Source organism: Xyrauchen texanus, chromosome 8 (assembly GCF_025860055.1).
Source record: "Xyrauchen texanus isolate HMW12.3.18 chromosome 8, RBS_HiC_50CHRs, whole genome shotgun sequence".
Classification (NCBI taxonomy): domain Eukaryota; kingdom Metazoa; phylum Chordata; class Actinopteri; order Cypriniformes; family Catostomidae; genus Xyrauchen; species Xyrauchen texanus.
The window spans coordinates 44,321,450-44,346,755 of NC_068283.1; the positions used below are offsets into that span (position 1 = coordinate 44,321,450).

Here is a 25,306-nt window from a genome sequence, read left to right on the forward strand (position 1 = left end):
AATTGTGTCAAATGAGCTCTCAGCTCATTATTTGGGACAGATGAGCGTGTACTCCCAAAGCACAGTCAAATTTCACTATTCACACACCTGGTACACGCTGTGGCTTCACACGCACGTTTCTGCATGGCTTAATAACTGGCAGTGGTTATCAAGCAGTGATTCTCAACTGGCTGGACTCGATCCAAAAACTGGTCACAGGTCTGTTCGGAGTCTCTCATAGACTGCAGGTAAAAACAACGCTAAATGCTAATAGTACAGCGAAACTAGCCATATAATCACGCATAGTTAGGATAGCAAAATACAGCGGCTTGACTTTCAAAAGCCGTTCAAATGTTGATTAAGACTTTTCACCCTTAATGAATCAAGACATCTAAACACTTTTACTATAGGCTTACAAGGCGATACGTTTTAATGTTTACATTACAAAACCAACTACATTTACAAGTTTGTTTGAGTGTGATGTAATTGAGCGGTAGCTCAACTGATTGCGAAAGTACTGAAGAGCACGCGAGTCGACACATGAGCCGAAAGTGTCATAGAAGGAACACAAAATGACGTGGTTGCTTCAACAATTGCACTTTTCATCTCACATTTGCTTATTATGACACTGTCGGTTGGGTTTAGGTTTAAGGTTTAGGGTAGGGAGGTCGGTTTTCTTGATTTAAAACTTGATAACGGAGCATTAACAAGTTCAACATTTGTGCGTCAATAAAAAAAGGACAAAAAGAGGAAAAAACTGCCATAATAATATTATATATGAATATTATTTTCGATTTTCAATGAGTACATTTTTTTAACCAACATCAGTCCTGATCATAACTACCAAATATTCATGCATTTTCAGGATTTTAGCCCTTTAAATGCCAGATTGATTACATAATGTCACTGTTGTTTTTACACACACACACACACACACACGCACACACACACACACATATATATCATGTATTCAGTTGTCCTGCAGGTCTGTATAATACAGTAAACAGAAAATAGGTAAACAGCTTGTATTTGCTCCACAGGCTAAACATGAGGAAAATGGCGCCATCTGGTGGAAAATATAAAATTTCATTTTGAAGCTCCGGAATGAAATCATAATATCATACAATTCATGATTTTATACTTTAATGACACTGGGAACAAATATTGCCGTTTCAATGGGGACATTTTTGTCCTGAAGGTCCCGAGTGTGACTGTTTTGTGTACACAGTGTGTTATAGATGTATTACAGGAACTGAGGTTGACATAACAAAATTCCCCCAAAAATACACACCTTTGGCTAAATTTATGCCGATGGCCTGAACACAGCCAAAATGATCGAAAAAAACTAAAATGAAAATGACAAAAATGTCCTGAAGGTCGCACAAGGGTTAACCTGCTTTTAGCACCACATAGTGGACATTTCACCTCAGAACTGCTGCGACCCATGCAATGAATTACTTAATATTATTTAGCAAAATTTCACCACCGTCAAGTAATTTTCACGAGATCAGGCAGCTTTTATACAAAGTGTGTGAAAACAAGCAAATTCTCAACAATTTTAGTCATACTGCAATACCAAATTTCAAGGGTAAACAAGAGATGTTGAAAATCAGAGGTTGAGATTTTGGAAAGTTATTTGTTACTTTACTTGCTACTTCCAAAAAGTATGTTTTTGATACAAGTAAAAAATGTGTTATTTGTAACACGCCTGGTGTTGTGCTGCTGATTGGCTGCATGTGTCCAGCATGTCTGCTGTGGGTTTGTTTAGTCATTATACACACCGTTGCTGTGTTGATACTGCTGGAGATGGTTGGTGTGTTGCTCTCGCTGTGCGTATGTGCTGCCGTGTAGAGCGTCAAAGCGTGATCGGGGACGCGGTTCTGGCCTGTGTAGTCTTGCGTGGGAAGAGCGTGTGTCGCGGTGAAGTCGGTGGGGAGTCCGTTCTGCGGAGGATGGGCGTACTGCGGGGGGTAAGTCTGGGCCATCGCATCCGCCGGATTGGTGGGCTCCTGATTACCCTGGAAACATCAATGCAAATGAAACAATACATTAAACCCCTGCAGCGTTCACATATACAACCATACGTCAAATTGAACAGCTCATGGCAGACTGCAGTGCGATTTTATCATTTCAAACGTGCCTCAGAGGATCTGATAAGGGAATGTGGCTGCCCGGCGCTTTAAATAGGTCATGGAAATAACCATCACATCTCACAGCTGATTAGAGACACGCTTGATCAGAACTAATGAACAGACTGGCGATGTAGAATGCTGCACAGAGGACTAGCGGGTTTGTAGCCGATGGGAGTTTCACCACCACAGAATAAAGGAAATCAATCTCATGATGTGTTGACTGAAAGTTCTGACAGGTTGATGATGTTAACAGCGATCATATCTCAGATTAACAAGATTCAAGCCATGTCTTCACATAAAACACTTTGAAACTTGCCAAACAGCTTCTCATAGTTTAAAATAGTTCAACTACAGTCAAAATAACTTTTCAGTAAAGTAATTAGCTACATTTCGAGATGCTAACAAACAAGTACTGGAAGGTGAATTGAGGTTATCTGGCACATTTTTTGTCATGTTAGCCTTCTAAGTTTACAACGATTGTCAACCCAACATTTCCAACTAACAAATTAGACTTCAGCATATTTGAGCTGGGTTATCATGAGGTAACGTTTAAAATGACTTGCTCGTGATTTAGCAAGGTACAGTCTTGACTAAAAAAAGCTAATGTCATTTTCGAATGTTAATGCCCTGGTAAACAGATACAGATCATTGAACACATACTGACATTTTGTGGAAACTAGATATTATATAAGGTGTTTTCAGCGACTAAGTACTTAAGATTTGATACAATATATTTATTATGCACATATGTTTTTTTTTTGCATTGTAAAATGTATATTTAAAATACCTGCAATTCAATACATCTGTAATTACACTGTTAACCTAACCCCTAACCCTATCCCTAACTGCTTGCCCCTAAACCTATCCAACCATAAATCCTTAAACCTAAGGCTATCCCAACCACTACCCCTAAACCTAACCCTATCCCAACCGCTACATCCTAACCCTACACCAACCACTAAACCCTAACCCTACCCCAACAAGTATACCCTAAACCTAACCCTATCCCAACCACTAAACCCTAAGCCTAACCCTATCCCAACAACTAAATCCTAACCCGATCCCAACCACTAAGCCCTAACATCCTAACCCAACCGCTAAACCCTAACCCTATCCCAACCACTTACACCTAAATATAACCCTAATCCAACCACTAAACCCTAAACCTATCCCAACCACTTACACCTAAACATAACCCTAATCCAACCACTAAACCCTAAACCTAACCCTATCCCAACCACTAAATCCTAACCTGATCCCAAACACTAACCCCTAAACCTAACCCAACTGCTAAACCATTTCCCAAACTCAACTAATAACCTCTAAACCTAACCCTATCCCAACCATTAAACCCTAACCCTACCCCAACCACTAAACCCTAAACCTAACCCTATCCCAACCACTAAACCCTAACTCTACCCCAACCACTAAACCCTATCCAAACCACTAAACCCTAACCCTACCCCAACCACCAAACCCTAACCCTGCCTCAACCACTAAACCCTATCCCAACCACTAAACCCTAAACCTACCCCAACAACTAAACCCTATCCAAACCACTAAACCCTAAACCTACCCCAACCACCAAACCCTAACCCTACACAAACCATTAAACCCTAACCCTATCCCAACCACTAAACCCTAACCCTTCCCAAAACATTAAACCCTAACCCTACCCCAATCACTAAACCCTAACCCTATTCCAACCACTAAACCCTAACCCTACCCCAACCACTAAACCCTAAACCTAACCCTATCCCAACCACTAAACCCTAACCCTACCCCAACAACTAAACCCTATCCAAACCACTAAACCCTAACCCTACCCCAACCACCAAACCCTAACCCTACCCAAACCATTAAACCCTAACCCTATCCCAACCACTAAACCCTATCCCAACCACTAAACCCTAACCCTACCCCAACCACCAAACCCTAACCCTACCCCAACCACTAAACCCTAACCCTACTCCAACCACTAAACCCTAACCCTACCCCAACCACCTAACCCTACCCAAACCATTAAACCCTAACCCTATCCCAACCACTAAACCCTAACCCTACCCAAACCATTAAACCCTAAACCTACCCCAACCACTAAACCCTAACCCTATCCCAACCACTAAACCCTAACCCTAACCCAACCACTAAACCCTAACCCTACCCAAACCATTAAACCCTACCCCAACCACTAAACCCTAACCCTACCCAAACAATTAAACCCTAACCTTTTCCCAACCACTAAACCCTAACCCTATCCCAAACACTAAACCCTAACCCTACCCCAACCACTAAACCCTAACCCTACCCCAACCACTTAACCCTACCCAAACCATTAAACCCTAACCCTATCCCAACCACTAAACCCTAACCCTACCCAAACCATTAAACCCTAACCCTACCCCAACCACTTAACCCTACCCAAACCATTAAACCCTAACCCTACTCCAACCACTAAACCCTAACCCAATCCAACCACTAAACCCTAACCCTACCCAAACCATTAAACCCTAACCCTACCCCAACCACTAAACCCTAACCCTACCCCAACCATTAAACCCTAACCCTATCTCAAACACTAAACCCTAACCCTATCCCAACCACTAAACCCTAACCCTACCCCAACCAGTAAACCCTAACCCTACCCCAACCACTAAACCCTACCCCAACAACTAAACCCTACCCCAACCACTAAACCCTAACCCTACCCCAACCATTAAACCCTAACCCTATCCCAAACACTAAACCCTAACCCTATCCCAACCACTAAACCCTAACACTACCCAAACCATCAAACCCTAACCCTACCCCAACCACTAAACCCTAACCCTACCCCAACAACTAAACCCTAACCCTACTCCAACCATCAAACCCTAACCCTACCCCAACCACTAAACCCTAACCCTACCCCAACCACTAAACCCTAACCCTACTCCAACCACTAAACCCTAACCCTACTCCAACCACTAAACCCTAACCCTACCCCAACCACTAAACCCTAACCCTACCCCAACAACTAAACCTTAACCCTACTCCAACCACTAAACCCTAACCCTACCCCAACCACTAAACCCTAACCCTACTCCAACCACTAAACCCTAACCCTACCCAAACCATCAAACCCTAACCCTACCCCAACCACTAAACCCTAACACTACCCAAACCATCAAACCCTAACCCTACCCCAACCACTAAACCTTAACCCTACCCCAACAACTAAACCCTAACCCTACTCCAACCACTAAACCCTAACCCTACCCAAACCATTAAACCCTAACCCTACTCCAACCACTAAACCCTAACCCTATACCAACCACTAAATCCTAACCCGATCCCAAACACTAAACCCTAACCCAAACATTAACACCTAAACCTAACCCTAACCCAACCACTAAACCCTAACCCTTCTCCTAACCCTAACCCTAACCCTACCCTAACCCTAACCTTAACCTTAAACCTAACCCTAACCTACCCCAACCACTAAACCCTAAACCTAACCCTATCCCAACTGCAAACCCCTAACCCTAACCCCTACTCCTTAACCTACCTTTACCACAACCTCAGTAGCAGCAAATGTAAACCTTATGAAAATTTTGCAGAACAACATGCAGTTACACAATATGTTGCATGTAATTTAATGTTAGTACATAGTAGTTAAAGACACCTACTTTAAAGTGCTACCTAAATAATTGCATCAAAAGCAGGGCATGTTGTAACACTAAATGGGAGAAGTTTTTACAATGGAACTAGATTTGTAGGTTTCACTTGGACACTGTTGGGGTTGGGGGGGTGCACACCAATCTAACCACCTATAAAATGGGGCACACCAATCTAACTGCCAATAAAATGGGTGTGAATAGTCTAAATACACATTTTCTGCCAAATGATTGCCTTTTTTGTTACAGTCATTACCTGACACTCAGTGTTGAGTTCTTGCTAAAAAAAGCATCCCACTACAAATGACCAATTACATCGTTTACAGATGTATTAACATAGTTATATTAACATAATGTGTAACCCAAGCACTGTACTTAAAAGTAATTATCTTGTAGTTTCACTTTGCACTATGAATTGCCATCGTGTATGAAGTGTGCTATATAAATAATCTTGCCATGCATTGCTTTGATTAACCAGTGTTTAAAATGTAATGCATTACACTACTTATTGACTAAACAGCATGTAAACCATTTGTAAAAATAACAAAGTCTGCGGTTGTTTTATGTCAGTCAGTCGGTCCTTTCCTGTTAAAGTGGACGGTTCTTTGCAAGAATTAGCTGCGATGTGGACCAGACTTTATGATGATAGTCACAAGTCAGACTGCCACAAGTTACTCCTCAACACAGCTTCTGATTCACTCCTCCACACACACACACACACACACACACACACACACACACACACACACACACACACACACACACACACACTCACTATATATATATATATATATATATATATACTCTAATTCCAAGACAACGATCACCGTAGTCCACTGCACACTTTTTCAGTAAACATGACTTAAGGGTGAAAGAGATATTAAGTATCTGCATTTAACAGTTAAAGCGGGTGGAAACTGTCCCCACACTGGAGCAAGATAATTGCACTCCATTTATTTCAGTTTCCTCCTTTGGTCACGCTTATTTTGTGATGGTCTCTGAGATTTTCAATAAGCAGAGAGTCGACAGCTGCTGCAAATGGACCAGAATGAAAGCTACACGTGTTTAATACAAACCGCAGGTCCTTTTTAAAGTGGCGTTTGTTCTGTAGTACCATAACAAGAAATGAACCTGAGCTCAGGGCAAAAACGGCAACACAACTAACAGAAATGCCCCAGATTTAAAATATTTTTTTTTTGTGCTGATATCTAACATTTGCCTTCAGATGACTCTATTCTAAGCCTACGCAGTCATGGGTTTAGTGTATTTCAAAACAACATACCCCGATTATGTTGTGATGTGAGAAGGGAGCGGCTGAAGTGATACGGGAGATGTGAAATCAGTTGCTTGGGACAGTGGTCAATAATACATTTTAGTGCTAATAATATCTTATCTATACTTAACTGCAGAATACCACCATTGACAAATCATGGTTAAGTATTCCAGAGAGGCAGACGGCGAACATTTACTACGTTTCCATCCAAGTATTTTTGGATGGAAACATCTAGTTGGCGAATTAGCGATAAACGCACATTTCTGTATGGAAACGGCTTCAGGGCAGATTTCTGTTGCGATAAACCAAAACTTATGCTACAAATAGTTTTTTTAGGCATGACATCATCACACACGCCATTTTTATCGATAAAAAGCCATTTGAATGGCTTTGTAGTTACACAACAAATTTATGCCTAATATAGTGTCAAAAAAGGCACTAAATATCAACTCCAGAAGAAAAATGTATATTACATCTTAAAGGAATGATCCGAATCATGCTGATTACAACAAGCGTCCCGCGTATCAAAGCAAACATCGCGATTCCAGTAAGACACTTACAATGGAAGTGAATGGGGCCAGTTCATAAACATTATGATTCACACTCTTTAGCCACAAGATGTAAACATTATACGTGTTAGCATGATTTAAGTGTGATTATGCCAGTGAAGTTCTAATATTAGATATAGCTTTACACAAATAAGGTTAGTTAGCAATTTTAGTCTTTATGGATTTTCTTTTATTCACTCCATCTCCATCTTTATACTCTCTCAGTCTCTCTCTCTCTCTCCTCGGCTGTCCCCGTTACCCAATTTGCTTCTCAGATTAATTATTCCTGAGGAAACTTCATAAAACCCCTTGAACTGTCTTTGCTGTAGTTTTGTGTTTGTGTGTGTGTTTGTGTGCGATCCCAATTCATTTCAGACTAAACCCATGAACACAATAACTGTATTTACATCCGAGATGAGAGCTGGGCTCCACACACAATGATTGACATTAAAAAGTCACCATTGAAAGTAAGGTACAATGGGGCTAAAGCCCCTCTTTAATTAATTAAAGCCACAGTAGTGTAATAAAGTGGTCCAATTTCCCTCCATTTACCCAATAGAGTGTGCAGAACGCTAGTATTCCATCTTGAACATAGCCAGACAAAAATCAAACGTACAAAACTTACCTACCCAACAACAACAACACAATACAGTGTGGCCTACACCTCTATAAACACACTTTAATGACGCAATGCAGAACTCAGTACAAAGCACAGATGAGTTTCACATGAACACACACACACAAACACACACTTTAAAAGGGCAGCGTTCTGAGTCAGAAGGTGCTTATTAGCGAAACACAAAGCCATGCTCGCCTTCGTGTGATCTTTGCTGCTGCTCTGAAGTGTGTGACAAACATGCTTTCTAAAGGGGAGACAAACCAGATGAGAAGAAAAGATGGCGGTAAATCAGAGGAGACGTTGCAACAGTCCTGGGAAGACCCTCAACATCACTCTCAGGGTCCAGCATCAATGCCCGCTCAACCCACACAATCACACACGTACATTCATTACTGCTGTGAAAGTACACACAACTTGTGACACAACGAGAAACCACAAGACCATAGAGAGCATTCAAGGTGACTTGAGGTCTCGATCTCAGAGGAGACAAACTTCTGCATATTCTTGTAATTGTTTGAGTATTTTTATACATTCATGACCTGAAAGAAAGCACACGTAAATATGAGAGTACTTTATGTATCAGGGTGTTCTTATTACAAAGAAAATACTGTCATCATTAACGGCCCTCATGCCGTTTGACTTTCTTTCAGCGGAACACAAAATGAGCGGTTTAGATGTTTAGTTAGTCTTTCATTTAATGAACAAGAGTCAAAGACATTCAGCACAATGTAACTTTTCCTGTTCCACAGATGAAACAAAGTCTTTTATTCGTAGATGTCTGAGAGACGGCGGGAAATGGTCACAAAAACTAAATTGCGCCAGTTCTTGTTGCATGAAAGCTTAACATGTTCTTCAGATCAGTTTGTCAAGACGTTTAGAAAAATCCTAGCGCTCAAGTTTAAAATGATTTTAAAAGCTTAATGGTTGAATGTTTCAGAGGAGAGACAGACAGACAGACAGACAGACAGATAGATAGACAGATAAAACAGAGAGACAGATAGACAGACAGACAGACATAAATAGAGATAGACATACAGACAGACACACAGATAGATAGACAGACAGACAGACAGACAGACAGATAGATAGATAGATAGATAGATAGATAGATAGATAGATAGATAGATAGATAGATAGATAGATAAAACAGACAGAGAGACATATAAAACTGACAGACAGACAGACAAACAGACAGACAGACAGATAAATAAATAGATAGAACAGAGAGACAGACATATAGACAGACAGAAAGAGATATATACAGAGAGACAGACAGACAGACAGACAGATATAGATAGATAGATAGATAGATAGATAGATAGATAGATAGATAGATAGATAGATAGATAGATAGATAGATAGACAGACAGTTAGAACAGAGAGACAGATAGGCAGACAGACATAAAGAGAGATAGACAGACAGACAGACAGACACACAGATAGATAGACAGACAGACAGAAAGAGAGATAGATAGATAGATAGATAGATAGATAGATAGATAGATAGATAGATAGATAGATAGATAGATAGATAGATAGATAGATAGAACAGAGAGACAGATAGACAGACAGACATAAAGAGAGATAGACAGAGAGACAGACAGACAGACAGACAGACACATAGATAGATAGATAAAACAGACAGACAGACAGACAGACAGACACACAGATAGATAGACAGACAGAAAGAGAGATAGATAGATAGATAGATAGATAGATAGATAGATAGATAGATAGATAGATAGATAGATAAAACAGACAGACATACAGACAGACAGAAAGAGAGAGATAGATAGATAGATAGATAGATAGATAGATAGATAGATAGATAGATAGATAACAAACAGACAGACAGAAAGAGAGATAGATAGATAGATAGATAGATAGATAGATAGATAGATAGATAGATAGATAGATAGATAGATAGATAGATCGATAAAACAGACAGACATACAGACAGACAGACAGATAGATGGACAGATAGACAGATAAAACAGACAGACAGAAAGAGAGATAGATAGATAGATAGATAGATAGATAGATAGATAGATAGATAGATAGATAGATAGATAGATAGATAGATAGATAGATAGATAGATAGATAGATAGACAGAAAGAGAGACATGTAAAACTGACAGACAGACAGACGAACAGACAGATAAATAAATAGATAGATAGAACAGAGAGACAGACAGATAGACAGACAGAAAGAGATATATACAGACAGACAGACAGACAGACAGACAGACACAGACAGATAGATAGATAGATAGATAGATAAAACAGACAGACAGACAGAAAGATAGATAGATACATAGATAGACAAACAGATAGAACAGAGAGACAGATAGACAGACAGACATAAAGAGAGATAGACAGACAGACAGACTGACACACAGATAGATAGACAGACAGAAAGAGAGACAGACAGATAGATAGATAGATAGACAGACAGACAGACAGACAGACAGACAGACAGACAGACAGACAGACAGACAGATAGATAGATAGATAGATAGATAGATAGATAGATAGATAGATAGATAGATAGATAGATAAAACAGACAGAAAGAGAGCTAGATAGATAGATAGATAGATAGATAGATAGATAGATAGATAGATAGATAGATAGATAGATAGATAGATAGATAGATAAAACAGACACACAGACAGACAGAAAGAGAGATAGATAGATAGATAGATAGATAGATAGATAGATAGATAGATAGATAGATAGATAGATAGATAGATAGACAGACAGACAGATAGATAGATAGATAAAACAGACAGACAGAAAGATAGATAGATAGATAGACAGACAGACAGACAGACAGACAGATAGATAGATAGACAGACAGACAGACAGACAGACAGACAGACAGATAGATAGATAGATAAAACAGACAGACAGAAAGATAGATAGATAGATAGACAGACAGACAGACAGACAGAAAGATAGATAGATAGACAGACAGACAGACAGATAGATAAAACAGACAGACAGAAAGAGAGATAGATAGATAGATGATAGACAGACAGACAGACAGAAAGAGAGATAGCTAGATAGAGAGACAGACAGACAGATAGATAGATAGATAGATTTGTAGACAAACAGACAGAGAGATAGATAGACAGACAGACATAAAGAGAGATAGACAGACAGACAGAAAGATAGACAGACAGACAGACAGACAGACAGACAGACAGACAGACAGACAGATAGATAGATAGATAGATAGATAGATAGATAGATAGATAGATAGATAGATAGATAGATAGAACAGAGAGACAGAGAGACAGACAGACAGACAGACAGACAGACAGACAGACAGACAGATAGATAGATAGTGTGGCAGCGGGGGCGTGGTCAAGCGCCCGTCCGGGAGAGAGAAGCGGTAAGGGCGCTCACACCTGGGCCAAATTATGTCTAACACCTGTCTCTAATTGCAGTAGAGTGAGGAGAGCGGTTAAAAATGCCAGCAGCCACAGAGGAGGGGGAGAAACTGACAACGAACTCAGCGTTCGACTAGTTGGAGATTGTGGACACCAAAAAGATTGTGTGAATATTGTGGGTACTAAAAAAAAGGGGAATTAAAAGACGCACCTTGCCTTGAAATCTTGCTTCCTGTCGTCTTTGTTCTATCAGCGTTACACTGGTGCCGAAACCCGGGATATTATTTGGAACACCTGCCTTCCAAAGGATGGAACAGAATCGCCCCGTAGAGTCCTCCCAGCTGGCGGAAGTCCTCCAGTCCCTCGCGACACTCCATCAAAGCCACCAACAATCCCTGCTTGAGCTCCGGCAAGACCAGGATCGGCGCTTCTTTGAGATCATGCGGGCTCAAGCAGAGGACCGGCACGCCATCCGGAGCCTCCTCAGCCAGGAGGCCGCTCCAGCCGCAGCCGCGACCCCGGACACCCGCGCCACCTTGCCCCCACCCGCGTTACAGAAGATGGGGCCGGCAGATGATACAGAGGCGTTTATCGACCTGTTTGAAAGAACGGCGGAGATTTGGGGGTGGCCCCAAGACCAGTGGGCAGCCCGCCTAGTCCCTCTCCTGTCCGGGGAAGCGCAACTCGCGGCACAACAACTGCCGGCATCAAGCCTCCTGGCTTACCCCGACCTGAAGAAAGCCATCCTGCAACGGGTTGGTCGGAGCCCGGAAGAAAGTCGCCAGCTCTTCCGGGCCTTGAAGCTTGATAAGTCCGACCGCCCGTTTGCATTCGCCCAGCGGCTCCGTGATGCTTGTCGGAGGTGGCTGCTCTCGAGGGACCGCGGCGTCGAGGAACTAATCGACCAGGTGGTACTGGAGCAGTTTGTTCAGCGTTTGCCCCGGAAGACGGCCGAGTGGGTCCAGTGCCACCGCCCGGCGTCGCTGGAGGAAGCCGTCCGACTCGCGGAGGACCACATGGCGGCGATCCCTAGGGCGGATGAGCCCTCTCTGTCTGTCTCCCCTTCCCCTGTGTCTTCCCCTGTTTTTTTCCCTCCCCTCTTCCCTCTCGCTCTGCTCTCTCCCCAGGGTCCGTTCCTGCCCCCCGCAGGCGCGGAGCGTTTGCGCGCCCAGCTCCCCGGCCTTGGGAACACCCGCCAAGCCCTTCCCCATCCTTCAGCCGCTCTCCTCCTCAGGTGGGGGCACCCGCCAGCACGGGTGCGGCCGCAGCGCCTGGGCCGGTCTGCTGGAGGTGCGGAGACCCGGGCCACTTCCGGGATCAGTGCCCGCTGATGGAAATAGGGGCGGTGGTACGGGTCTCCGATGTTCCACAGGCTGCCCCCGATCGGGCTGGAGCGTACCGGATTCCGGTAAGAATCCAGGGGTACATACCAAGCTTTGTTGGATACCGGCTGTAACCAGACCACCATCCACCAACGCTTGGTTCAACCCGGGGCTTTGGGCTCAGCTAAACTGGTGAGGGTAAGGTGTGTACACGGGGATATTCACAAATATCCCGTGGTGACTCTGGCGATCAAATTCAGGGGAGAAAACATAGTGTAGAGGCAGCGGTTAGTCCCCGCCTCACCCATCCGCTAATTTTGGGTACGGATTGGCCGAATTTTAGAAAGTTATTGGAGGGAGTTTGTGCGGATGGGTCCTGCGCGAGAGTGAAGGGGTGTGTGATGTGCGATGCTTTGGCGGGGAGGCGGAGCCAGGGCCATCCTCGACTGCTCCGAGTGACGTGGGAAGGGGCGAGGTGGACGCTCCTCCTCTCCGGGAATTCCCGGAGGGGGACTTCCCCTTGGAGCAGTCGCGGGATGATACCCTTAAGCACGCCTTTGACCAAGTGAGAGTAATCGATGGTCAACAACTCCGGCCGGGTGTCGCCGTCTCATATCCGTATTTTTCGCTTATTAAAGATCGCTTATACAGGGTGACGCAGGACGCCCAAACAAAAGAGGAAGTAACACAATTATTGATTCCACGGAGCCGTCGGGAAATGGTTTTCCAGGCGGCTCACTATAATCCTATGGCCGGTCACCTAGGAGAACGAAAAACACTTCTCCGTCTAATAGCCCGCTTCTATTGGCCGGGCATTGGCGGTGACGTCCGCAGGTGGTGTGCGGCGTGCCGCGAATGTCAGCTGGTAAACCCACCGGCCACCCCAAAAGCGCCTTTGCGCCCTCTACCATTAATCGAGGTCCCCTTCGAAAGAATTGGGATGGACCTCGTCGGGCCATTAGAACGGTCAGCACGCGGACATCGCTTCGTGTTAGTCCTAGTGGATTACGCGACGCGATATCCGGAAGCAGTGCCTCTGAGCAACATCTCCGCACGTAGTGTTGCAGGGGCACTCTTCAAGATAATCTCCCGGGTGGGGATTCCGAAAGAAATCCTCACCGATCAAGGCACAACTTTTATGTCACGGACACTTCGCGAACTTTACGAGCTCTTGGGCATTAAATCGATTCGCACTAGCGTTTACCATCCTCAGACAGATGGCCTAGTGGAACGGTTTAATAAAACGCTCAAAAACATGATTCGTAAATTCGTGCACGATGACGCTAGAAATTGGGATAAGTGGCTAGACCCCCTGTTGTTTGCGGTACGAGAGGTCCCGCAAGCCTCCACCGGGTTCTCCCCGTTTGAGCTGCTGTACGGGCGACGCCCCGCGGTGTCCTCGATGTCATCCGCGAAGCATGGGAGGAGGGACCTTCTAACAGTAAAAATGAAATTCAATTCGTTCTTGATCTTAGAGCAAAACTCCACACACTGGGGCGACTAACACAGGAGAATTTGCTCCAAGCTCAAGAACGCCAACGCCGGCTGTATGACAGGGGTGCTCGGCTACGGGAATTTGCACCGGGAGACAAAGTACTCGTATTACTCCCAACATCGAGCTCTAAATTACTCGCTAAGTGGCAAGGACCCTTTGAGGTCACACGACGAGTAGGGGATCTCGATTATGAGGTTATACGTACCGATAGAGGGGGCGCGCGTCAAATTTATCACCTCAACCTCCTGAAATTATGGAGGGAGGAGGCGGCCTCTGTGACGTTGGCCACGGTAGTTCCGGACAGGGCGGAGCTCGGACCGGAGATAAACAAAGACTACAATCTCAACACTCCGGTCACTTGTGGAGACCAACTCTCACCGCGGCAGCTCGCAGAGGTTTCTGAGTTACAAAAAGAGTTTGCGGACGTGTTTTCCCCTCTCCCGGGCCGTACAAACCTCATACAGCACCACATCGAGACCGAGCCGGGCGCGGTGGTGCGTTGCCGCCCCTATCGCTTACCCGAACATAGAAAGAAAATCGTTCGGGAAGAATTAGATGCAATGCTTGATATGGGCGTAATAGAGGAATCCCACAGTGATTGGTCCAGCCCGGTTGTTCTTGTTCCCAAGAGTGATGGGTCGGTTCGGTTCTGTGTGGATTACAGAAAAGTCAACGCGGTGTCTAAATTTGACGCGTACCCAATGCCCCGTGTTGATGAACTGCTCGATCGGTTAGGTACTGCTCGATTTTACTCGACCCTGGATTTAACAAAGGGTTATTGGCAGATCCCCTTGACACCAATGTCCCGCGAGAAAACAGCCTTCACCACGCCGTTCGGATTACACCAATTTGTGACGCTTCCTTTCGGTTTGTTTGGGGCACCAGCCACGTTCCAGCGACTCATGGATCGGATCCTCAGACCGCATACCGCGTACGCCGCTGCCTATTTAGATGACATTATCATCTATAGCAATGATTGGCAGCGGCACATGCAACATCTGAGGGCCGTCCTGAGATCGCTGCGGCGGGCGGGGCTCACAGCAAACCCTAAGAAGTGCGCGGTTGGGCGTGTGGAGGTACGGTATCTGGGGTTCCACTTGGGTCATGGCCAGGTGCGTCCCCAAATTGATAAGACCGCGGCGATTGCGACTTGCCCTAGACCTAAGACCAAAAAGGGGGTGAGGCAGTTCCTGGGGCTGGCTGGCTATTACAGAAGATTTGTGCCTAATTATTCGGACGTCACCAGCCCGCTGACTGACCTCACTAAAAAGGGGGCTCCAGATCCGGTCCAATGGTCGGAGCAGTGCCAACAGGCGTTTACGCAGATTAAAGCTGCACTTTGTGGGGGGCCGCTTTTGCATGCACCTGACTTTTCTCTCCCTTTTCTATTGCAGACGGACGCTTCAGACAGAGGGCTGGGGGCCGTGCTCTCGCAGGTGGTGGAGGGGGAGGAGCGCCCGGTGCTGTACATTAGCCGGAAGCTCTCCTTAAGGGAGACTAAGTACAGCACCGTGGAAAAGGAGTGTCTGGCCATCAAGTGGGCGGTCCTCACCCTCCGATACTACCTGCTGGGGCGGGCCTTCACCCTCTGTTCGGATCATGCCCCACTCCAGTGGCTCCACCGCATGAAGGATACTAACGCCCGGATCACCCGTTGGTATCTGGCTCTCCAGCCTTTTAAGTTCAAGGTGGTCCACAGACCGGGGGTGCAGATGGCTGCCGCCGACTTCCTCTCCAGAAATGGGGGGGGAGTGGTAGGCAGGCCGGATGACGCCCCGGCCTGAGTCGGGCGGTGGGGGTATGTGGCAGCGGGGGCGTGGTCAAGCGCCCGTCCGGGAGAGAGAAGCGGTAAGGGCGCTCACACCTGGGCCAAATTATGTCTAACACCTGTCTCTAATTGCAGTAGAGTGAGGAGAGCGGTTAAAAATGCCAGCAGCCACAGAGGAGGGGAGAGAAACTGACAACGAACTCAGCGTTCGACTAGTTGGAGATTGTGGACACCAAAAAGATTGTGTGAATATTGTGGGTACTAAAAAAAAGGGGAATTAAAAGACGCACCTTGCCTTGAAATCTTGCTTCCTGTCGTCTTTGTTCTATCAGCGTTACAGATAGATAGATAGATAGATAGATAGATAGATAGATAGATAGATAGATAGATAGATAGATAGAACAGAGAGACAGATAGACAGACAGACAGACAGACAGACAGACAGATAGATAGATAGATAGATAGATAGATAGATAGATAGATAGATAGATAGATAGATAAAACAGACAGACATACATACAGACAGACAGATAGACAGACAGATAGATAGATAGATAGATAGATAGATAGATAGATAGATAGATAGATAGATAGAGAGATAGAGATAGATAGATAGATAGATAGATAGATAGATAGATAGATAGATAGATAGATAGATAGACAGATAGATAGATAGATAGAGAGATAAAACAGACAGACAGGCAGAGAGACAGAAAGATAGATAGATAGACAGACAGACAGACAGATAGATAAAACAGACAGACAGAAAGAGAGATAGATAGATAGATAGATGATAGACAGACAGACAGACAGACAGAAAGAGAGATAGCTAGATAGAGAGACAGACAGACAGATAGATAGATAGATTTGTAGACAGACAGACAGATAGATAGATAGATAGACAGACAGACAGACAGACAGACAGACAGATAGATAGATAGATAGATAGATAGATAGATAGATAGATAGATAGATAGATAGATAGATAGAACAGACAGACAGAAAGATAGATAGATAGATAAAACAGACAGACAGACAGACAGAGAGATAGACAGACAGACAGACAGACAGACAGATAGATAGATAGATAGATAGATAGATAGATAGATAGATAGATAGATAAAACAGACAGACAGACAGACAGACAGACAGACAGACAGAAAGAGAGAGAGATAGACAGAGAGACAGACAGACAGACATAAAGAGAGATAAACAGACAGACAGAAAGATAGACAGACAGACAGACAGACAGACAGACAGACAGACAGACAGACAGACAGATAGATAGATAGATAGATAGATAGATAGATAGATAGATAGATAGATAGATGAAACAGACAGACAGAAAGAGAGATAGATAGACAGACAGACATAAAGAGAGATAAACAGACAGACAGAAAGACAGACAGACAGACAGACAGACAGACAGACAGACAGACAGACAGACAGACAGACAGATAGATAGATAGATAGATAGATAGATAGATAGATAGATAGATAGATAGATAGATAGAACAGAGAGACAGATAGACAGACAGACAGACAGACATAAAGAGAGATAGACAGACAGACAGAAAGATAGATAGACAGACAGACAGACAGACAGACAGAAAGAGAGATAGAGACAGACAGACAGACAGACAGACAGACAGACAGACAGACAGACAGATAGATAGATAGATAGATAGATAGATAGATAGATAGATAGATAGATAGATAGATAGATAGATAGATAGATAGATAGATAGATAGATAGATAGATAGATAGAACAGAGAGACAGATAGACAGACAGACAGACATAAAGAGAGATAGACAGACAGACAGAAAGATAGATAGACAGACAGACAGACAGACAGACAGACAGAAAGAGAGATAGAGAGACAGACAGACAGACAGACAGACAGATATATTTTTATTTAGTACACCTAATTTCCTAATGCTATTAATGCTGTATATTGTAGTGGTTCACTCACTCGCCAAATACTTTCAAGCACTTGATGTGTGAGTTCGAGTCCCACACTGACTAAATCTTATCACCATAATGTTTCCTTTTAATGTCAATTCTGTCAAAACAACTTGATTGGTTCATCCAACATAATGCAATCTAGTAGAGTGCACATTTTAGAGAATACATTAATATGAAAGCAAAGAAAACACAATTTTGTTTGTCACAAATAATATGATTTAGTGAATGTTTCCCCATTTGTTTCAGTGTAGAAGCTTTAATATATATTGTGTTTAAATGGTTTGACAGCTGGAGTTTGAAATCACACATTTTATTTTGTCCTGTTTGACCATTCCATCAAAGTAAGTCTATGGGATTTTGGGATTTTTGATAATCCGTTACAGGAAAATCATATTTCAAATCAGTTCAAAAAGTCAAAGCAATCAGATTCAGAACAGGCTGAAGGTCTGTGCCAAATTTGCTGAATGTACCTTAAAAGCTGCAGGAGGAGTTACAACTGGAGATTTTGGTCTTAATTTAGGGATTTACTGCTTATCTGCAAAAAGCCAACATTATAATGCAAGTACACTTAATCATAGTTATTATAAATGGATATCTATGGCATATGGAAAAGATATACATGCTTACGTAGCTTCTTTCTAAACCATGGATACAACCAGTTTTAACTTGAATTAACAAACCTAACAAAACTACCTTCAGACATGCATTGTGTAAGATCATAGATAGAAGATATCTGGCCTCAAATCAGAGTTTGTGCGACTCCTTCTTGAAAAGTTGAAGCTGCGGGTCAAATGTGTCTTAATAGAGACGCGATTACAGTGACGGTGCTCACTCATCATGTCAAATCTGTGTTTCTCCTCATAGACCAATCCTGTTGGAAATCTCCAATAATCTATTTGAAATGGGGTGTTTCAACTCCACAAACAGAGCTTTTGGGGGATTTTCAGGGTGCCAAAAGAACCCAGACAGTAACTTCATCTATTCAAACTTCAGGGGGGATATGCTTTAATGCAAACACACACACTTGCTAGACTTGTAAACCAGCTATAACAACCGCATGGCACCAACACAAACAGAGTGATCCGTTTGTCCTGATGAGGAGAGTTACCCGTCATTCTGACCAATTACAGCTGCGAGAGAGAGAGAGAGAGAGAGAGAGAGAGAGAGAGAGAGAGAGAGAGAGAGCATGAGGCAGCAGTCAAATTTATGACAGATTTGGGCAGCCAGAGTCTCTCTCTGTTTCGGTCGAGCAGCAGTTATTAGTCTTCATTGTGCACAGTTAAAAGCTTCGCTGTGTTGTTTTAACACCTCATTTGTGGCAGAATAAATTTGCCAAAACAAATAGCGAGTCTGTCCTCAGTCCCAGTGGTTCGGATTTCCCTCTATCTGAGTGCTTCCACGTGTTCAAATATAAAAGATCCCTGCTGCACACAATGCAAGCATTTATGGAGAATGTTAAATGAGTTAATTGGATGTCTGGAAACTCTATTTGTGAAATACCCAGATAGCTGTATCCGCTGGGATTCTGAAGTGTGCAACCAGTGGACACTTTACTAATAGGACACGTCAGATTCAAAACACTAAATAAAAAAAAAAACAATAAAAATGGTGGAGAAATGCGAGTCACTGACACCTAGTGGCCTGGATGCTGCATCATTCAAACACAGTAGTTTTCAGTTAAAAACAATGCCATTGTAGAAATTCACTATGCATATGAAGATTAATTTAGTCCATGCATGAAAGTGCCAATACAAGTACAGTTACTGAGATTAAGCGAGTCGTTTTCAGCTGGTCATGTGATGCTAACATGGCAGCCCCCATGAGGCACCCCTGCCCCATGTGGAATAAAAGAGCTTTAGTAAGATTGCTGATAAATGAGGAAATATATTACTGAGAGAACCATTAATGTCCAATTTTACGCAGACTTACACAATCATGCATTGAATTATGTACAGTACATACGTAATTTGAAAGTGAATAGCACGAGAGATAGATGCTCTGCTGATGCTACATCCACCAAACTTGGCACAGACCTTCAGGCTGTTCTGAACTAATGTGCAATGTCTTTTCAAACTAATCGGACGTAAGGTTTTCACACAGCAGATTATCAAAAATAAAAAAAATCCCAAAGATTTAGAATTCTTGTTAATTCAAATTCCAACCTTCATAAATTCAAATGTAAACAAACCCCCACAAGGCCTTTGATCTGCTTTAAGTTTCTCTCTCTCTCTCTCTCTCTCTCTCTCTCTGTCAGAGATTCAGGACCCAAATGCAAAAAAACTCAAACTACCCTGTAGGGCAGAGCTAACTGAAGTGGGGCAGACAGACTCTATCCAGGACCAACCAGACAGAACAGGGATGAAACAGGACTGACATGGGACAAGACACAAAACTAGACAGCACACATGAGGATCCTAAATCAGGCAAGTAAATCAAACAGGTTAATGCAGGGCAGGTGAGACAGACTAACTAATAATGGGCAAACAAGGCGACTGGGTATGACGCAAGACAGAGAGACATGTGGTGATACAGAAACAAAACAAAGCCACATGCTCTCACAAGACAACAATACACCCGAATGGCATGATCGCTGATCGCCAAGACAATAAGGCAATATACGCTCATGCCAAAGGACAGACAAGACAAGGGAATGTGTAGCAACGCCAAACAAAGCGATGCCATGCATTCCCACACTAAACAAAGCCTGAGAAAGTGCCAAGCGATGCACGCAACAGGCGCGAGAATTCAACCACACACAAACCTGACAGCTCAGACCAAAACTGACCTTAGCACAACGCGAAGACAGCTCACGACCCGGGCACGCAGCACAGAGGGAGCGCAACGCGTGTCCGCGGACACGAGAGACAGAAACAGATGACTGAAGTGCATCCCACCAAGCGCAGTGCACCCACGCCAATACATGTCAAGACGTGGAACATGAGTGGCCAGATACCGACACCAAAACCGAAAACCAAACCAGACAGAAGGGTCAGTATCAGACACCATGCTCCAGACGTGAGACCGACCGAAGAGCGCACGGCAGGGAAATCAAACCTGAAGCCGTGCACTCACACAAAGTCAGACAAAACATGGAACATGAGTGTCCGGATCCTGACACCAAAACCCAAACCAGACAGAAGGGTCAGGATCCAGACTGGAGTGTATCTATGTTCCCAGGGTCCTATGTTCCCCAGATTTATATGGTACATACTGAGCACATGAAAAAGGATCCAACACAGACACGTATCGACACATAACTTGGCCGAACGAGGTCGGATTGGCCCCAAACTCACATCGATGGTAGTCCTGGTGGTCGCTAAGTGAATGATGATGGTACATCAGGCCAGCAGCCACGGATGCGGCCCCCCCATGTCCGAACATCCAACAAGTACCCGTATAGATGCATAACTCAGAAGAGCGAGGTCGGATCGGACTCAGTCTCGGGTCGATGGTAGTCCTGGTGGTCCCTAAGTGAATGATGATGGTACATCAGGCCAGGCAGCCGCGGATGCGGCCCTCCATGGCCGAACATCCAACACGGACCCGTATAGATGCATAACTTGGCCGAACGAGGTCGGATTGGCCCCAAACTCACATCGATGGTAGTCCTGGTGGTCCCTAAGTGAATGATGATGGTACATCCGGCCGGGCAGCCACGGATGCGGCCCCCCATGGCCGAACATCCAATGGCCGAACGAGGTCGGATTGGCCCCAAACTCACATCGATGGTAGTCCTGGTGGTCCCTAAGTGAATGATGATGGTACATCCAGCCGGGCAGCCACGGATGCGGCCCTCCATAGCCGAACATCCAACACGGACCCGTATAGATGCATAACTCGGATCGGCCTCAATCTCGGGTCGATGGTAGTCCTGGTGGTCCCTGAGCAGTACCCCACCCACCGCCGAATGTCCAACACGGACCCGTACAGATGCCATATAAATCTGGGGAACATAGGACCCTTGAGAACATTGGAATGACCCCATCCAGACACCATGCTCGGGACATGAGACACGAGACCGACCGAAGAGCGCACTGTAAAACCTGAAACTGTACGCTCACACAAAGACAGACAATGAAACACAATTAAATCCGATAATGCGTTAATATGATATTACATTAAAACATACATTTTTTTCTTTTCTAGGAACATCAGAGTCACTCAGTGACAACAAGAGCAAAATCATCCTGATGTCAGCACTTATTAATATCAGCATAATAGCTATATTTCAATGTCCATGTTCATTGACCTAGATTAAGCAACGTTGCAAATGTCCTATTCATTGTGAAACAGTGCTTTCCTAATGACATGAATCACACTGAAGGAACGTGCACGTGCCACCAACTAAAAAAGATACTTCGTCAACTGGTGAGATGTTCTTCATCAATTTCATTACATACTGCGAAAATACAGGAAGTATTTAAGAAGCACAGCAGCAACCTATTCTGGTGATCAAAAACGCTGGAGTGACAAATTGAGTTAAAGCACAAACAAAAAGTCTAAAGTAATATATTTTCACACAAAGAGCGAGTCTTGGTGTGTGTGAGTGTTTTGGGACCAGGCAGCGCTCTTGTAATCGTGTGTAGGAGGAATCCATGGCCTGTCTTTCCTCCGAGACCAAACCCAAAGTGTTTTAATAACGCAAAAAGACAGAAGATCATTTTAAACTGTTATGATACACAACAAACCTGCCTGTAAGATCTCACAGGACCACAGTGAAACCATAAGACAACACAAAAACACTCACAGCACTAATAAACCAACTAATCTGTCCACAGGAGTTTAAACTCTTTCCTAGGCGATCTTCTGAGTGCATCAATAAAACAAACACCGAGAATTAATTATGGACTCTGACTTGGCAGTCTGAAAACAAATATGTCATATTTCAGCAAATTCAATTAAGACAATGAGAGGGTTGTTAGGACACGTCGACCTCCATTGAAGCATTGCAGTTCTGTTTGGATTAAATTCAGCAACTTCAATATTACTTATTATACTTGCATGTGTTGTACACAGCTCTGTTGTACAATAATGCAATACAGTAATGCGTGTCATGCCAATAAAGCACACACAGTGAAACCGACTCTATAAGAAGAGTGAGGTTATTTCATTCAGAACAGAGGGATCATTTTAACATTGTTCTGTCATCTCATTCTCTCACTTTTGCAGAGTTCTCCTGCCCTAGAGCGAGAGAGAGAGAGAGAGAGAGACAGATAGAGAAAGGCAGAGAGAGAGAGGATATAATGAGCATTAATGATGCACGATCATCATCTTGTTAATTGGCACGGTTATTAGGAGTAATTATCTCTGATCAAGTTGAGATAGCTTCTTAAAGCTTGAGAAAATCTGGCCAGATGATCTGCATGATCCACAAAAAACAAAGTAGCCCCGAAAAAATTATTTGAACACTTAAGTAACAAAGTGTCTGAATGTCACTGCATTTATCGCAAATCCTTTCGACATTTATTTTAGTGCAGGATATGAATTATAGATATCTAGATTAAAAATGTCACTAGATAAAATGCTAATTCTTGTTATTAGTAGTGGAACAACCCCCAATAGGTCCTCGTGGTGGTGCGGTTACTCGCCTCAATCCGGGTGGTGGAGGACAAGTCTCAGTTGCCTCCGCTTCTGAGACCGTCAATCCGCGCATCTTATCACGTGACTCGTTGTGCATGACACCGCTGAGACTCACAGCATGTGGAGGCTCATGCTACTCTCCACAATCCACACACAACTCACCACACGCCCCATTGAGAGCGAGAACCACTAATCACCACCACGAGGAGGTTACCCCATGTGACTCTACCCTCCCTAGCAATTTGGTTGCTTAGGAGACCTGGCTGGAGTCACTCAACACACCCTGGATTCAAACTCATGACTCCAGGAGTGATAGTCAGCGTCAATACAAGCCACCAGGAATACCATTTTTTTTTTTTTTTTAATAAATGGTCCTGCTCAATATCAGTGATTACATTTGCGCTTGTAAAAAACTCTACTTCTTAATGTAAGAAATGACGTCATCACTCGCAGAAATAGACATTCTTGATATCAAAAATGGAATTTCAACTAGATCAAATTCGTGACACCTGTAACTGCATTTCCCACAATGATCTGTCATCCATTTCTATTCAAAACGCATTATGGATATCTAAAATTTATTTCTTAGTACCGATTTCACATACTGTATCAACAATGCACTTCTTAATAGTAAAATTTATATTTTTTATATCAATTATTACTTTGTTACAAGTGAAAATGTCCATTCCTGATATAAATAATGAATTACAACTAGTTATTGCAATCAGAAATTTGGTTTTCACTAGTAGCACTATATAATATAAATAATATATATATATATATAATTTATTGATATCCAAATTCAATTTCCAGATATCTGAAATACTAAATCTAACATGTGGAATTACATTAACAGAGATCAAAAATGAGTTTTGAATTTTCAATTGTAATGTTTTTACATACTGCATTTCATTGGCTCTGTACTTGTATTTTGCCCAATGACAATAAAGTTGAATCTAATCTAATCTAATATCAGGAATGGATTACACTAGAAACAATGTAAATAATGATATAAAAATATATATATATTATTAAGAAGTACTTAGATACTTTATTATGTGTATTTGTAATTCCAACAAGTACAAAATTAGTTCTAGATATCTGTAGTTGTGTTTGGAATAAAAGTGAATGAGAGATCACTGTGAAAATGCAGAATTCTACTTTAGAATTCTAGTTTAGAATTCTAGAGTTCAAGAATGATATCAAATGTGATGACGTCATTGTTGTATATTAAGAATATACATTTTTACAAGTGCAAATGTAATAACTTACCACATTCACTAGTAGTAATTCCATTCCTGATATCAAGAAATAGCATTTTAACAAGTGAAAATGGAATTACTGATTTCAATCATCTATATCCTGTAAATGATTAAAAGTCAATTCGGCTTGCAATACAATCACCAACAAGGATTTGACATTTGCTCTAGTAACAATACAATTTTTCATATAAAAATAAGCAAATTATTATTCTTACAATGAAAAATTGTTTTGTATAGCAGTATAGGAGTGAATCAAAGCTAATTCCCATATGCATATTTCCACGAGTAATTACATCATATTTTCTATTAAGG

At 43.0% G+C, this 25,306-nt stretch overlaps 1 protein-coding gene across 1 annotated transcript in view; it reads right to left on the reverse strand.

Annotated features, from left to right (window-relative positions):
- LOC127648334 (RNA binding protein fox-1 homolog 3-like) overlaps positions 1-25,306 on the reverse strand; it is a 105,177-nt gene that overhangs the window by 56,496 nt on the left and 23,375 nt on the right. Inside the window, exon 2 of the mRNA XM_052132991.1 lies at positions 1,761-1,997. Within this exon, the coding sequence (XP_051988951.1) occupies positions 1,761-1,997 (237 nt within the window). The remainder of the gene's footprint in view (positions 1-1,760; positions 1,998-25,306) is intronic.